This window comes from Hibiscus syriacus, unplaced genomic scaffold (genome assembly GCF_006381635.1).
Source record: "Hibiscus syriacus cultivar Baekdansim isolate YM2019G1 unplaced genomic scaffold, ASM638163v2 tig00117016_pilon, whole genome shotgun sequence".
In the NCBI taxonomy this organism is placed as follows: Eukaryota; Viridiplantae; Streptophyta; class Magnoliopsida; order Malvales; family Malvaceae; genus Hibiscus; species Hibiscus syriacus.
This window is the reverse complement of record NW_024063525.1, coordinates 5,993,725-6,011,934: the sequence shown is the minus strand read 5'-3', so window position 1 is coordinate 6,011,934 and position 18,210 is coordinate 5,993,725. Positions and strand designations below refer to the sequence as shown.

Sequence of the window (18,210 nt, the reverse complement as noted above, 5' to 3'; positions counted from 1 at the left end):
ACACCTTGAAATTGATCCACGTTTATTTTAAACAGAAATAGATAAATATATGAACATAATATATAAAAATAACCTCCAAATTATTTCTATATAATTTCTGGTGAATTTTCAAATCCACTGCTAAATTCAAAATATAAACTGTTTTCTTTAACTTCATCCTTAGGTTCTTCATCAATTCTTACAACCAATTCTTTAAAATCACTTAACTCTTCAAAACCCATAAAACACAAGAATCAAAATCCCATTCATCAACTCAAGATGAACTTGAACATGAACCCTAGTAATATTCATGTCAAAATGTAGAGAATTGAACGTATAACATTTTTCCTAACAACACCTAGTCTAATTCTCAAGAAATAGCTTCAAAATTCAAACTAAAAATGTTTACCTTTCTTGCTTGAAAGTTTCGGCCCTTGGAGGAAGTAGAAGTTGGAAATGCTCATCCATGATTGATATTTAATGATAAATAAATATATCACATGGCAATATATATTTATAATGGCATTTTTTTATTCCATTCAACAAGAAATTCCATTTTTGTCCTTAATGAATCTTCCTATTCACCATAAAACCAAGCCACCTGATCCATATCATATTACAAAGTCAAATATGAATTAATTTGACTTTTATTTCCGAAATTCCCCTTGAATTTTCAAAAATCGCGTTTTAGTCACTAAATCCCACTGTTTCGATTAAATCTGAAAAATTGCACATTTACAAACCAAATTTCTCTGATCTAAAATATTAAAATAATATTTCCAACCATTTCATAACATCCTTCAAATTTTTGTAAAATTCCAATTCAATCCGAATTACCGATTCCTTATCGGACTTTAACCCTTTTCTAATTTTTCTTTATTAAAATTCCAAATCCAAAAAATATGATTTCTATAAAACTCCACTCTCAAGAGTAAACCATCTTTTTATGGAATAAAATTTCTTTTAAGAAATTTATCACTTAATTCCTCAAATATACTTTAACCATCAAACTTTCCAAATTTTCATTTTGGTCATTGTCCAAATTTGTGTGAGATGAAAAGCAACAACAAATTTCTGAACAATTAAAGACCATCTTGACCCAAGCTCTCATCTTAACCCAACTCGAGTCAGGAAATGACTTCACCATATTTACCGACACTTTATTAAATGGTCTTGGGTGTGTTCTTATGCGATAAGGCAATGTTGTAGCTTATGCATCCCATAACTCAAGCCTCATGAGTGAAACTACCCCACCCATGATTTGGAGTTAAGAGTCATAGTTTTTGCGCTCAAGATTTCGAGACACTATCTTTTTGGCGATAAGTGTCACATCTTCACTAATCATAAAAAGCCTCAAATACCTACTAACTCAAAAAGAGTTGAATCTGAGACATTGTAGATGGGTTGAATTATTAAGATACTACAACTGTGTGATTGTCTATCACCCAGGGAAGGAGAATGTAGTTGTCGACGAATTAAGTAGAAAGTCGATGTCAAAGCTGAGGGCTTTGTTAGCATGTTTGAGTTTGTCCAGTGATGGTGTATTGTTAGATGAGTTACGAGTAGAGCCTGAGATAATGAATGGGGTAAGAAGGTTGAAGAGTTATGATAGTTTCCTTAGGGCTCGCGTAGAGTAAGTTCACAGCCTGGATTTGAAGTTGCATGAGGAAGATGTGCTTTTCTTTAGAGGTTGGTTGTGTGTTTCTTTTGATGAACAGTTGCGAAAGAATATCCTTAAAGAAGCCTATTGTAGCCCACTTTTAGTTCATCTGGGTAGTAATAAGATGTGCCAAGAGATTTGGTCATTGTATTGGTGGTCGGGGATGAAGAAGGAAGTGTCTGAGTTCATTCTAAAGTGCTTAGTATGTTAACAAGTAAAGGCAGAATACCATGTTCCTTCAAGGTTGCTTCATCCAATTCATATACCATAACGGAAATGGAACAGGGTGACTATAAATTTCTTGTCAAGGTTACCGATTAATAGGAAGAGGCAGATGCAGTTTGGGTCATAGTGGATCGGTTGACCGAATCGGCTCATTTTCTTTCGGTTATGATGGATTACGCGTTAGAAATATTAGTGCAACTCTATATCCGTGAGATAGTGAGACTGAATGGAGTTTCATCATTAATCATTTCTATTAGAGACCTTCGTTTCACTTCCCGAGTCTGAAAAGCTCTTCACGAATCCTTAGGCACCACACTTCAGTTTAGTATCACGTTTCATCCTCAGACCGACGACCAATTTGAGCATACTATTTAGATTCTATAGGACATGCTTAGGTGTACCATTATGGACTTTGAGGTTAGTTAGGAGGACTACTAATCTCTAGTCGAGTTCGCCTACAACAATATTTAGTCTAGCATCTAAATGGCTCTGTACGAGGCTTTTTATGGGCGCAAGTGTAGGACTCCGCTTTGTTGGATCGAGCTTAGCGAAGGAAAGATAGTTGGTTAGAGAAATCGAAGAGAAGGTTCGATTGATTCAAGGTCATTTGAAAGAAGATTCTGATAGGCAAAGATTGTATACGGACTTGAAGCGCAAGGATATCAAGTTTATCGTGGGAGATAAAGTATTCCTCAAGGTATCTCCATGGAAGAAAAGTACTTTGGTTTGGGCGCAAGGGAAAGTTGACTCCATGTTTCATAGGACCTTATGAGATTCTTGAAAGAGTTGGACCACTAACATATCGGTTGGCCCTACCCTAGGAGTTGGAGTGCATTCACAATGTGTTCCATGTTTCCATGCTTGGGAGGTAGCGTTCTGACCCTTCTCACGCCATACCCTTGGAACAAATCAAGGTGAGCCAAGATCTGACGTATGAAGAAGAATTGATAAGAGTCTTAGAATTGGAGGTAAAGGAGTTGAGGAACAAGAATGTTCCCTTAGTAAAGATTATATGGAGAAACCACAGAGTCAAGGAAGTAACTTGGGAGATCGAGGAAAGTATGCAACTCCAGTATCCACATCTCTTTTATTTAGGTAAATTTCTAGGATAAAATTTACTATTAGGAGGGGAGAGCTGCAACTCCCCAAATTTCAGGTTAGGAGTTTTGGGCTAACCCGAGAATAAATTAAAATAAACTCATTAGTTGTAAGGAAGCCTTAATGTAAAATTTATTGGGTTTGGACTTGGATTTGGCCCAACATGAGTTAAAGAGGGTGTTTTTAACCTTAGCAAGAAAGTGAGAGGACTAAAAGTGATATTAGACCAAATTTTGAAACAAAGGCTAAACACTTATTAATTTAGGTGACATCACTGTCTGTGCCACCCTCTCTTTTTCACCACAAGTTCTTGTGTTCTTCATCTCTTCCTTTTTACACCTTCTTCTTCTCTAAGTCATAGCAATTGTTTAGGCTTTCTAGTTTTTGCAATCCTACATCAGAATTCCAAGTGAAAGAAGTAGAAGAAGGTTTCAAGGTAAAAGGGAATGAGAAGTTGGCCCTCTATTGATTTTGGAGAGTTCTCATAAGCTATGAAGTTAACACATTTACAACTTCCTCATATCATTTGTGAGTCATTGAGATATATATAGCTAGAAAGTTGAAGTTATTGAGCATGAATGAGCTTTAATGGAAGATTCTTTTATTTGATGTTATTAACATGTTTAAAGACCTTTTATGACTCATAATAACTCAAATAAGACTTTAAGAACACTTGGGAAACTCAATAAGTCCTTTAGAGAAGTTTAGAGAGAAAAATTTGTTCCTAAATAAGTTATCTTTGGCCCCGAGTATCACTACTGGAACAATAGTACCGATATTGTTCTTTAATTCACTAAAAAAAGGGTTTGGGAAGGGAAATATCCATACTTCATCAAGGGATATCGATATGTTGGCCTGATATCAAGACACAAAAGGCATTCTAGATACCGAGCAACCCTAGCCGATGGTAGTAGGCCATTTTTGTAGCAATACTCAAGGGAGTATCGATACCAAGATGTAGAGTATCAATACTAAGGAAATTTTTGAAACATCGAAGAAAAAATTGATATCGATACCCGAGTCAGTATCGATACAATCTCTCAAGAATTAGCCTAGTTTGACTCCATAATATCAATACTCAAGGGTGAGTACCGATACCCACAAACATTTTTGGTAAGAAACCCAAATGATTTTAGAAGGATAATTGAGGCACAAAGGAACGCCTTAATAACCACGAATAAGCGAGAACACTCATTAATGATCAATTACATCTAGAAACACTATTAAATATGAGGAAATAAAACTTGCCTTGTTTGACACAAGGGAAAATGACAAGGAAACCCGAGTTACTTTAGTTAATGATGATAGCCTCGAAGTATAAATTGTCTGGATATCCTTAGGTAGTGCGCAAGGTATTTGAGACTAATTATGGCGCTAGGCCTCAAAACTCACAAGGGGTGGGTTAATTGGGTATTAGATCCGATATAGTGATTATGGATCCGTATCCTATGTAGACTAGAGGGTATGCGAGCTCTGAGATGTAGTAATTCCTCAACCATACCATGATGTCTATCTTAGAGTAGCATGGGCATGCGTGCATACTCACTTTATGTTTTCATACTTGACAACATATACATTGGTGAACACTTTCAATATATATCGTTGTTAGTGTGAAACTGGGCTAATGAGCTCAACGTTTGGAATTGTGTTTTCGTTCACAAGTCTTTAGGTGGAGCATTCGAAGAGCCAGTCAATCGCAGACGTTCTAGACAGTCGAGTGGTCCAAGTATGTCTCGAGTCTTATTTTAGTGGGCATGTAATATTTATAGACCTTCATGTATCTAAGTCATAACTTACTATGATATTCAGTTGTACTGTTTTGATATACTATTTTAAGAGCTCCCCTATATTTTAAACATATAATTATTATGTTTCTCAATTTATGGAACTTGGATTATTATTCAATAACATTTTATGATAGTTTTAAAAAGGGAAAATTTTTAGGTTAGCTGCTCCGGTGGTCCCATGTGACGTTCTAATATGTTGACTGTGTGTCGTATCAGATTAGGGTGTTACATGTTAGGTTACATTCTAAATCTTGATCTTGGTCCCTTATCAGATATACTACAAGATAGGAAGAAAATATGGAATGAAGTTGTGATATAGCAATTTTCTTGGAAGTTAGCTTACGTATTACTGAATCCATCAAGTAGTTTCAGTGGTTAAATGAGATGTTGTTTTTTAATAGAGGTATTGGGTTCAAGCAATTATATATGTTGGTTTGTGCGTTGTTAATGACTAAAAAAATTATGAACAAATGCTACCTTATAATCACCATAAACTATTAAAAAACAATTTGAATGACATTTATGAAAAACCTTCATTGATATCACTTCTTTCCTTTATGCATTTACTTTCGACTAGCATTTTAATTTAGCATTTTAATTTATCTCATGAATCAACTCCTACATACATACAAAGAGAGATATAGTTAATTGGGGTCACATGTTTATGGTGATTTCTGAACATCAAATATTGCAATGGTGAGTTTTGTAACACTCTTCGATTCATGATGGAGAAGAATAAATAAGAAGAGAAATTTTCTCAACTATTTTCTTAAACACCATTCAACTAAGGGTGTAAAAAGCTAACCCGACCTGTAAAACTGACTGAAACCGACTCGAGTTAAAACTGTTTTTGACCTGCGCTGTGACGATCCGAAACCGACTTGAGTCGGAACTGGTGTTGACCTGAACCCGAGTTGGACCTGGAAATTGTATATCTGAACCCGACCTGCATCCGACCTGAGAATGACCTGAATCCGAATTGAACCGAAAATATGATACCCGAACCCGAACTGCATCCGACTGATATGAACCAGAACTCGAGATTGACCTGGTAAATAACTGGTATTACCCGACCTGTTTTCAACTTGACCTGTTATGAACCTGACCTGTAATTGACTCAACCTGTGAATGATCCGACATGTTGTTAAGTGATATAATATTATCCTGACTTATAAGTGAAGTTACAATTAATATAATTATATTATTTTAAATTTATAATAAACTTATGATAATTAAATTATTATGATAATTAAATTAATATGATTACTTTTTGAAATTTTATCATAAATTATTATGATAATCAAAATAATATGATTACTTTTTTGAAATTTAGTTTTATATTATTTATAATTTAAATATTATAAATTTAATTTTTTATGTTAATTCCAATTCATAAATTTCTTTATATTTCTTATATTATAAATTTTATTTAAAATCACTAAACTAAATTTAAATATTATCTTATTAAACTTGATTGTATTAAATTATATTAACTAAGTTAAAATATTCATAAATCTACTTTACATTTAATGTGAAAATTGAATAATAATTTGAGTAAACTTAACTTGATATTTTAAAATCAAAATATATTAATTGAAATATACTTATTAATTATTAAAAACTTGAATAACATTATAAATATTAAAAAAATATTTATAAATGAAGGTAATTTTATTACACTTAAAAACACTAAAATTACAATAAAATCAACTAAACAAAATAAATGTATGTTGAAATAAATGCTCTCAGATCTTATAGCTAATGTTTACAATACTAAAAGCCTAATTATACTACCAGAAATATCATCATCAAGCATATACCTAAATGATGCCAACATGTTTAATTATGGGCAACTTTCTAGCTTTAAAAGAACATAATTAAACATGAGTAACTATTTAGATAAGAATTTATAAGGTTCTAAAATTGATTTAAGTCAGACCAACAACAATTTACAAGGCATCAGTGAGTAATAGACAACAGCAACCGACAAGCATCAATGTACCAATTCAGCAAGCATCGTTGGATCGATTCAGCGAGCATCATGCATTAAGAAAACATACAATCAGTGGTAAAGCCAAAGGGAATTCGATGGCCAACAGTGCCAAACATTTCTGACTTTACCAAAACCCTTACAAATATCAAGTAGAAACAAGCAATATCAAAAACTAGTACTACAAAAAGGAAATTCAAAAACAAAACCAACAAGTTGAGAATTATTGAACGAAGCTAGAATCTCAAATCAAAATTGTTCAACAAAGAAAGCGAACTCCAGGCACTGCAACAGACAAGGGCAGCTGCCGAGTAACATAGATATGAAGCAACAATTCACAGTCGTCTTCCACGTCTACCACCCTTTCTTCGGGTACTGTCTGTTGGAATAGGGGTAACATCCTCTACGGTAAAGAAAACGCTAAATGTCAGTTTACAAGAATTGAAACGAATCGACGTGATAAAGTGAGAGAAATAAGATGATAGAACTGTACCTATGCGACCAATTTTCATGCCAGAACGAGCTAGAGCTCTAAGTGCAGACTGGGCACCAGGACCAGGTGTTTTTGTCTTGTTACCTCCTGTAGCTCAGAGCTTTATATGAAGGGCAGTAATACCCAATTCCTGCAGATAGAAAAAATGAATACAAATATTTTCACTGCACTTAACAGTATATTTCACAAGAATTTCCAGGGTAAGCTAATAAAACCTTGCAGCGTTGAGAAACATCTTGTGCTGCAAGCATGGCTGCATAAGGGGATGACTCATCTCTATCGGCTTTCACCTTCATACCACCTATGGAATAAATAAGTTGAAGAATTACTCCCCGCTAAAATAACTCTAGACCGGCACATGAACATGAAAGTATGTTGCACAGCTTAATTAATAATTCATAGAGTTCCAAATGCATTTTGAATTATTAGTCAGTGTACGTTGGAAAATCATTGGAGTTAGGCAGTTGACAAAACAAATTCAAAAATGGCAACAAACGTTCTCAGCGTAAAACCTTACCTGTGATGCGAACCAAGGTTTCCCTTCCCGATAAATCAGTCACATGCTGTAAATTCAGTGATGGCACTTTAAACATAAAGAACAAGGAAAAAAAAAAGAAGACCAATGTAAACAGAGCCAAATAGCTTACTATGAATGTGTCGTTAAACGAAGCAAAAATATGAGCCACACCAAAAACATGCTCGCCTTCTCGTACGGCAGGCCCAAGGGCAGTGTTCTCCTCCTTCGGCTCTCGGACCTTTCTCCTCGACTACAAGATACCACAAATCCATGAATTACTTGGATATGCTATCTAAACCTAGATCAATAAATATGTCTTATACTAGTAAAACTAAACAAAAAAGCCCCAATGTTCCAATTCAATCTCAAAAATCACCTTCAGCAAGAAATGCAATATTAAATCTAATACAATTAGAGAATGACTCTAATTCGTAATTTAAAGAAGTAAAAGGAAATTCACAGAGTTCATCATGTTTTTACATTTGAACTGGAAAATCCCACTTTTTGTTCAATTTAATGTACCAAAAACATGATCCTTTTTTTCTCAGCTACAAAACAAAATTTAGCTTAACGAGGAAAAATCAAACTTGAAGATCTCGAGATTCGTTGATGAACTGAAGGATAGATCCACGGCCCCAGCCATCGTCCCAGCCGCCATGTACGGCGCATCCGGCGCCGGTGCCACGGACGCCGATCTATTCACCCCTTTTATACACGCCATTCGAATAAACGCAAGTTTTACAGTTCCCTATCCCCAAAATGCCTATCAATTCTTTTCTGTAGATACAGTAAGAAATAAACAAAGATCGAATAACAATTATGAATTAAGAGCGCGAATAGATATAATTTGGATGAAAACGATGAGAAAACCCTCGTTGGAGAAAAGGTAGGGAAATTTTTTCTGGGACTCAAGCGAGGGAGAAAACCCTCGTATTTTTTAACTTCATATAATATTGTAGCGTTGTCTCTTAGTTTTAAATTTATTCCATTTAGTCCAAATTTAATGATGTAATATATTAATTTAAGCTTCATATTTTAACTTTTTTTAATTTAATCCAAATTTAATGTTACAATTTATTAATTTAAGCTTCATATTTAAAATTTATTCAATTTGATCTTATATATTTTCTAATTCTTTCAATTAATATATATGTTTATATTAATAAATTAATATATAGTTTATATATACTATATAGTTTATATATACTAATGAACTATATAATATATAGTTTGTATATACCATATACTATATAGGTTATATATACTAATGAACTATATAATATATAGTTTTATATACTATATAGTTTATATATACTAATGAACTATAATATATAGTTTTATATACTAATGAACTATATAATGTATAGTTTATATATACCATATAGTCTATATATGTTATATAGTTTATATATACTAATAAACTATGTAATGTATAGTTTAGGGTTTAGGGTTTTGGATTTTTATATATAGTTCATATGTAAATTATACTATATAGTATATATAGTTTATATATATAATATATAGTATATAAATATAAACTATAGTATATATATATATATAGGTCATATGTAAACTATATAGTGAAGATACTATTTTTTATCCATATTATTATTATTATTATTATATATTATTATCATTATTAATATTATTATATTATTTTATTTTTTATTATTTATTATTTATTATTAAATATATTAATACATATAAATTACAAACCAATTACAATTCAACCGGCCCAGTTACAAACCAACTGAAACCGGTCCAAATCCAACCAGAAACCCTAAATATTTGGGTTTCCAGTTAGGGTTTCCTAACCCTAATCATCCTCAGCCGCCTCATCACAACCGTTGGATCTGGCACGATCCACATAGCTCCAGAGAGGAACCCTAGGGTTTGATACCCTAGGGCCACGCGGCGCCGCCCCAGCTTCCACGCGGCTGCCGACAGTCCTCTCGCCGCCTCCGCCGCTGCCACGTCCCGAATGAAGGCTCCAGAAGATCATACCAGCCGTCCACGCCATGGCTACTCGGTGAGTCACCACTGGTAGTCCGGTGACTCACCGAGAGCCCTTCTTCGGACCGGTCCGACGGCTACAACGGTGGTGGCTATAAAAGCCACCACCCCATCTGCGAAAAAAAAAAGAGAAGACAAAGAGAGACAGAGACAGAGACAGAGACAGAACCGAAAAAAAAAACAGAGAAAAGAAAAAATAAACTAATACCAACGATCTCAGTAGCAGCAAAGAACCAGAAGGGAAAAAAAGAAAAAGAAAAAGGAAGAAGAGACTTACCGAGGAAGCTCCGACTACCAGATCTCACCGGAACCTTCGAAACAACGAAGGTACTTTTGTAGATTTGCTCCGATTGGGAGCCTTTTAGGAAGAAATAACACCGGAACCGTCCTTAGGACGGTCCGATCTATATATTAGTGTAAAGAAAAATTTTTCCGGCCACCGGATGCGGTGGCCGGCGGTGATGGTCACGGCGGCAGACGGTTGCCGTCCGGTGACCGGCTTCCCTCCGGTGAGGGAAGCTAGAGAGAAGGCAGAGAGTTTTAAAACTCTCTCTGCTAGAGAGAGAAAAAAAAAGAAATGAAATGGCTGGCCCTTCGGGCCAGCCGGTTTGGACCATTTATAGTCCTTCCCGAACGACGTCGTTTCGGGAAGGACTATACGCGTAATTATGAAAAAGTTAAACCCCGTCCGCAGTCCTCCGGATTTGTAAAATTTACATTTTAGTCACTAAATTAAATTTATAATATTCTTAATTTGGTCTTCGAATTTTAATTTAATTTATTTTAGTCCTTCATATTAAAATAATATTTAGGATAAATTACAGATTTGATCCATTAATTTCTATAAATAATTTTTTAATCCCTAGTTTATATTTTAATTTATTTCATTATAAAATTCGAATTTTAGATAATTTTATTTTAGTCACTAAATCATTAAATCAGAAAATAACATATTTGATCCCTATAATTTTGATTAATTATGAATTAGACTTTTAATTTTATTTTTACTGTAATTTAGTCATTTATTTTATATGTTTTCTTTTATTTTATTGTTTTTAAATATATTGTTTTAATAGTATTTTTATTTTTATGAATGAAATATTTTTATATATTCATAAAATATATATAATAGTAATTTTTAAATATTTATCTTAATAAATCGAAGAAAAGGACAGTCTTAATACAACTGGATGTCCTATTCTGATATTTTAAAATTAAAAATTAAATAATATTATTTATCAATATCAAAGAAAAAGAGCTGTCTTAAGGCACCTAGAAGTTCTTTTTGGATATTTTTAAATAAATAAATATTTTATATATATAATTTTGAAAATAATAGAATTAAATATATTTTTGAATTTTTAAATTTTAATAATAGAGACAATTTATAATTGCAAAGTACCAATTTTGGGCGTTGTAGGGGTGCTAATCCTTCCCTAAACGTAACCGACCACGAATCCCTTTTTATTACTAAAAAGAACGAATTTTTGGTTATAAACGCAGATCAGTTTAATTTTTTTTAATTGATGTTTTCTTAAAACTCTTTTAAAAGATATTTTTTAGGTATTCGACCTACCTGACCCAAAAGGCCGATGGCGACTCTTAAATTATTTTCAAAATTATTTATTCACATCAATTTCCTCGCCCAATTTAATATTTCGTGCCCGGACGAAAACCGGTTACGACATATAGTATATAAATATCAACTATAGTATATATATATATAGGTCATATGTAAACTATATAGTTTATATATATAGTTCACATGTAAACTATAGTTTATATGTAAATATAAACTATAGTTTATATGTAAACTATAGTTAATATATAAATATCAACCTTAGTATATATATATATTTTTATATATATAGTTCATATGTAAACTATAGTTCATATATAGTATATAATATAAAAATGGTTTATAAATAGTATAAAAATAGTATATAAATATAAATTATAATATGTAGTTTATATAATTATAAAATATAAACCCTAAACCATATATACTATATATATAAACTATATAATTTATATTAATAAACTATATAATTTATACAATATACATTATTTATAAGTATACATAATATATAAATATAAATTGTATAGTTTATATATAATTCATATATAATTTATATATAAACTATGTAGTTTCTTATAGTTAAATAGTTAATGTATAAACTATAGTATATATTTTATACATGGTATATATAGTTTATACTTTATACATAATATATATATATATAAACTATATAGTTTTTATATATAATACATATACTTTATATATAAACTATATAGTTTATATTATATATATATATATATATATATATATATATTAGTTGTTTTAATTTTCTCTCTCAACTTATTACTTATTTTTATTTATTAATTGGCCCATAACTTTTTAAATGAGTATAATTTAGTACATTTTTGTATTAATTTCAACCTTAAAATTTAAAATTATTTCGATTTGATCCATTTTGTGTTGTTTAATATATTTAAATTTTTATTTGTAATTTCATATTTGTTCAATTTAGTCCTCCAAATTTTATTTGCACCTAAAATTGACTCATATTTATTACTTATTTCTATTTTTAAATTGGCCCATAACTTTTTAAATGGGTATAATTTAGTACTTTTTTGTATTAATTTCAACCTCAAAATTTAAAATTATTTCTATTTGATCCCTTTTGTGTTGTTTAAAATATTTAAAATTTTATTTGTAATTTCATATTTGTTCAATTTAGTCCTCCAAATTTTATTTGCATATGAAATTGACTCATACTTATTACTTATTTCTATTTTTAAATTGGCCCATAACTTTTTAAATGGTTATAATTTAGTACTTTTTTGTATTAATTTCAACATCACAATTTAAAATTATTTCGATTTGATCCCTCATCAATGTGTGTTATTTAATTTATTTAAATTTTTATTTTTAATTTCGTATTTGTTCAATTTAGTCCTCCAAATTTTATTTGCATATGAAATTGATCCATGCTTATTACTTAATTATATTTTTTAATTGGCCCATAACTTTTTAAATGGGTATAATTTAGTATTTTTTGTATTAATTTCAACCTCACAATTTAAAATTATTTCGATTTGATCCCTCATCAATGTGTGTTGTTTAATTTATTTAAATTTTTATTTGAAATTTCATATTTGTTCAATTTAATTCTTAAATTTGTATTTTTCATAAAATTGAACCATGATTATTTATATTCTTAGTAATTTACTCTAAATCATATACAATTACAAATTACAATTCAAAGTTCGCGAAAGACGAAAATAATTAATCAAAAATAAAAATTAACCCAATTTGAACTCAATCTGTATCTGATAGAGATCCGACCTGAATTTTATCTGCCAATGATGTGACCTGATCTGAACGAGATCCGCCTGAAGTCCATCCGAACCTGAATTAACCTACTTTTTAACTGCTTCGGACCTGAATTGTTTTGACCTGAACTCGAAACGATCCGAACTGAAAATGACCTGACCTGAACCCGATCTGAATCTGGTGTTAAATCAACCTGAAAATAACCCGAACTGATTTGACCTAACCTGAACCCGATCTGGATCTGGTGTCAAATTTACCTGACTTGACCTGTATCCGATTTTACCCGACCTGCCAGGATCCGACTGAAACTTGAACGATTACCCGATTTTACAACCCTACATTCAATAGTTTTGAGAAGTCAAATGTGTGATCGTTTTGTGTGGAAAAACGATGCCATGTCATCGGTAGCACAATAATTGTTAACAAATGAGTGACCGATTTGTTAGAAATCAATAACATTAATGACTAATTCATTGATTTTGAAATTGTAGTAGGAAAAATGAAAACTCATTCAAACATTATTGACAATTTGTATATTTTACCCTCTTTTAAATTGGTTACCATTTACTTGGAAAAAAGTGATCTCGTGAGTCGTGAAGTAATAAAATCATATTGTTCAAGTAAATAGCATAAAGTTTTAAAAAGTAACAAGGAAATTCTTTTGGACTGCATTCTCCTACACGCAAAAGCGATAAATCTATGAAGTCCATCCGGTCTCGTTTAAAACAATACAATAATATCAATCCACGTCAGCATTTTATCCATCTAAAAAAGCTTCCTTCTTGATTTGTCCCACGAATTTTTAATTTTCATTTTTTTACAATCTATTTCTGTAGTGTTCATCGAACTTATATCATTTTTTGGCTTAGTTTATTCTCTCCTTCCCATGGCTTTCTTCTCCAAAAATTCAAGAACCATAATCAACAACCTTAAATCAAAGGCGGGTTTATCGAGATTAATGAAACAGAGCCGTAATTGTTGTTCCATGTCTTGCCTGAATAACACTAATTGTTGCCGCTTCATCCCATTAACTACTATACCACAACTCAGAAACCCAGATTCATATTCCCATAAAAAAGGTTTCTTGTTCTGTTTTCAGCGATTTCAATCCACCACAAGTGAACAACAGTTTGCTTCTCTCCCTAACGGTGAACACAATCAGGTTTGAAATGTATTTTATTTTTTTACCATAAATAGTAAGGGTTGTTTCTAGAATTTCTTCAAGTTTATGTTTTTCTCTTACATGCTTCAATGATCATTTTGATACTGCAACAAAGGTTATATCTTTATGAAACCGTTAGGAAGTTCCCTTTATCTGTGGTATGCAACAATGATTTTGGCTTGATCTAGATTAACTTATATGTTTTGCTCTGGAGCCTTTCGTGTTCACTGATAGTGCAAATGGGTGTTTTGGTTGGATATTACTAAATAATTATGCTGTTTAAGTTTCTTGGATTTCGTTGGTATACAAATTATGAGAATATCACTTGCTTTGCTTCTGGAATGCCCAAACGGTAAAGGATATATTGATGTGAACAAAATGGTTGTGAGTTGTGACGGCTGTTGATGTACTACTTTTCTTATTTGGTAGGAGAGTCGCAGCCGATCGTTATATGGTAATTGGCCTATGTTTGGATTTTCTGTCTTCATGAGTGAGGAGTGGAGAGAATGGTTCTAGATCCTTCTTTTTAGTTTTGATTGAGAGGTTTTATAGTAAAATGCATAGATTATGATAGCTACTCATAGGTTGGCAGCCCTAGTAAATACGGTTAACTGTCAATTTATCTTGGCTGATAGATCACATGGGTCTGACAGAGGTCATATCATATGTCGTAGGTCGTGGTTTCTTATTTCCTGGAGATGTTCTCCCGAGGTCTCAACTGTCAAAGAGTTCTACAGAAGTCTCATGTACGGAAACCGGTTTTACGTATTAAATATGGAGATGGTACAGCAAGATACTAATCGTGTGGACAGTTTTGTACTAAAGCTTTATAAGCCCTTATAGATGACAGAGTAGGACTCTGATTTTTTACCTTTGGTTCTTGAGTGTCTTCACAACTTTGAATGGTTTTAAAGATTAGAAGATGTCGGTTTTATGGATGGAATAGAGCTTTTCGTCTTCTAACAATGACGATGATTTCTTCAATCCAATTCCAATTGACCAGTTACAAGTTATATATATATATTAATCCTCACCAACACTTTCTTTTCATTGAAGGAATTGGATTTCCCAGGAGGAAAAGTTGTACTCTCTCCCGAAATGCAGTTTTTATCCGAATCTCCCTGTGTGTATAACCACTGCTACCGAGTTCTCGATGATAATGGTCAGCTAATTAGTAACAGCAACTTTGTACAGGTAGATTCACCTGCATGAAACAATCATTTCATTTTCGTTTTCCTTCGAATGCATCATTTGGCACAAAAGTATCTTACGAAGTACTTACTATTTGCTAATTTAGGTCAGTGAGGAAATTGCTGTTAAAATGTATAGCAACATGGCCACCCTTCAAATTTTGGATACCATATTCTATGAAGCTCAAAGGCAAGGAAGAATTTCCTTCTATGTGACCACCATTGGAGAAGAGGCCATCAACATCGCATCGGCAGCAGCACTTAAATCAGATGACATTGTTTTCCCTCAGGTTAGAAGAAAATACATGGACATATATGCATCCCTTTACGATTCCTTCGAGCTTCATTTTCCAAATCTACATCTTGTTTTATTTTATAACCCTATGTTCAAAGCATACAGTTTCTCATGTACATGCTAAAAGATAAGGGCAGCATATTTCGTTAAATCATAACACTTGAGAAGTTAGATGTGGCCGTCATGGTTGAAAATTAAATGATGTGGTCTTCAGTACAGGGAGCCGGGAGTTTTACTATGGCGCGGTTTCACCCTTCAAGAATTTGCAAACCAGTGTTTTGGAAACAAAGCTGATTATGGGAAAGGCAGACAAATGCCTGTTCATTATGGATCTAACAAGCTTAACTACTTTACTGTAGCATCGACAATTGCGTATGAGATTAAACTTGTCTTTGGAGGAGTTTGCCTGATAGAACTTTCTTAAAACCTTAAGATCTAATTATGTTAATCAGGGCTATAACTATTCCCCTCTGTGTTGCAGCACACAAATTCCCCACGCAGTTGGTGCTGCGTATTCTCTGAAGATGGACAAAAAAGACGCATGTGCTGTCACTTACTTTGGCGATGGCGGCACAAGCGAGGTAAGTATGTCGATTGAGAAAAATATTTGCTTTTTTTACATTTGGAAGGGTTTCTAAAATCTATAGATTGCTTCAGATGCTTATTGTAACTATATATGCACGAGTTCGTTGCCTACCTGCCAAGTATCACCGAATTTCATCTTCTAGTGCTTTGTTTCTAACACGACAAAATAATGGTAGGGAGATTTCCATGCTGCTTTGAATTTCGCGGCCGTGACAGAGTCTCCAGTCATTTTTATCTGCCGGAACAATGGTTGGGCAATTAGTACACCCACTTCAGACCAGTTCCGAAGTAATGTTCTATCTTCCTTTTTTGATGTTCATTCTTAAATTTTAACAGTCTCAGAATCTATCAACAATTTATATATGTTTCCCAGCATATATTTTAGTTTTGCACATGGTGCAGGTGAGGGGATTGCTGTTAGAGGGCAAGCTTATGGAGTCAGGAGTATTCGTGTAGATGGTAACGATGCACTTGCCATGTACAGCGCAGTTCATGCTGCTCGTGAAATGGCGATAAACGAACACAGACCCATTTTGGTTGAAGTAAGTCTTCTTTTTTTAAGTCTTTTCCATCAGTGGCTTTTCAGCAACCAAGAGGCATATTCATAAAGCTAAAACCTAATGGATTGTTCCTTCATCTTTTCTTCTGTCGTTTCGCTCAAGGCTGTTACATATCGAGTTGGACACCACTCCACATCAGATGATTCCACCAAGTACCGTCCTGCAGATGAGATCGAATGGTGGAAAATGGCGAGAGATCCTGTAACAAGATTTAGGAAGTGGATTGAAGCAAATGGTTGGTGGGGTAGTGAGACTGAGTCACAGCTCCGAAGCAGCATTCGGAATCAGGTAAAAACACATTGTGTTGTATGCTTTTCAAGGTGCAATGTATGTGACATGATGAGCCATCACTCATCAGAACTGTGAAAGTTTGAAGGCTGTTCGAAGTCATTGCTCGGTTTTTCGTTTGTTCATGTTGGTTTTATGTCCCCTTTATCCCTTTGGTTAAATTATTGTATACTGCTTCTTCGAAACTAAATTCGGAAGTCTCTTACCAGCAGTCACTCTTCATGACAGTTATTGCAGGCAATTCAGATAGCAGAGAGAGCTGAGAAACCTCCAGTGAATGACTTATTCACGGACGTATACGATAATATTCCATCCAACCTGCACGAGCAAGAAAAATGGCTGAGGGGAACCATCAATAGACACCCCAAAGATTACCCTGCAGATGTTCCGGTTTAAGTGAACCGTATACTTGCACGCTGTAATTTATTCTCTGTATAAGCTTGAACTTGTGATCCTGCAAATTAATCAGGGTAATATGAAGCAGACCCTATATATATTAGAAAGCAAGCAAGCTTTCTTTGATCCAAATGACTTAATGGTATTATATCTACTAGATTTAAATGACAAGTAGCTTTTGCAAGGGCATATAGACAAAAAATAAATGACTTTGTAAGATATGAATGCCTGTTTTATACTCTTATTATTTCTATTTGGCATTTTGATAACTATTTTTTAGCATCCAAAACACATACGCATTATACATCAAACTTTAAGGTGAAAAATATGTCGAATTATGGATTTGGTCCCTCTACTGTACTCATATTTGATATTCTTATCAGAAATGTATGGTGGACCAACTGCATCGTGCCCCCAGAAACAATTCTACTGATCCTGATTAACAGGTTGAAGATGATGAAAACGTATAGTTTTTCATGCTGGACTTCAAAATTAAGTAGCTGTTTTTATGTAAGGATTCATATGTAACCTTGCGTTAAATGGATTTGGCCATATCAAAACAAGTCGAATTCAAGAATTGTTCTCTCTACTTGTAAGAATAATACTACACAAAATGAATGAATTAGCATTGAGAA

At 33.0% G+C, this 18,210-nt stretch overlaps 1 protein-coding gene and 1 pseudogene across 1 annotated transcript; one reads left to right on the top strand and one right to left on the bottom strand.

Moving 5' to 3' along the window:
- Positions 1 to 6,825: 6,825 nt before the first annotated feature.
- LOC120195520 lies at positions 6,826 to 13,809 on the bottom strand (annotated as a pseudogene).
- A 93-nt stretch (positions 13,810 to 13,902) lies between these two features.
- LOC120195628 (2-oxoisovalerate dehydrogenase subunit alpha 2, mitochondrial-like) lies at positions 13,903 to 17,702 on the top strand. The gene is made up of 10 exons (XM_039197596.1): positions 13,903 to 13,934; positions 13,969 to 14,261; positions 15,318 to 15,455; positions 15,559 to 15,741; positions 15,961 to 16,118; positions 16,228 to 16,327; positions 16,508 to 16,619; positions 16,734 to 16,873; positions 16,994 to 17,179; positions 17,408 to 17,702. The coding sequence occupies exons 2-10, from the start codon at positions 13,986 to 13,988 to the stop codon at positions 17,573 to 17,575; spliced, it is 1,461 nt and encodes a 486-aa protein (XP_039053527.1). The 5' UTR covers positions 13,903 to 13,934; positions 13,969 to 13,985; the 3' UTR covers positions 17,576 to 17,702.
- The last annotated feature ends 508 nt before the right edge of the window (positions 17,703 to 18,210 follow it).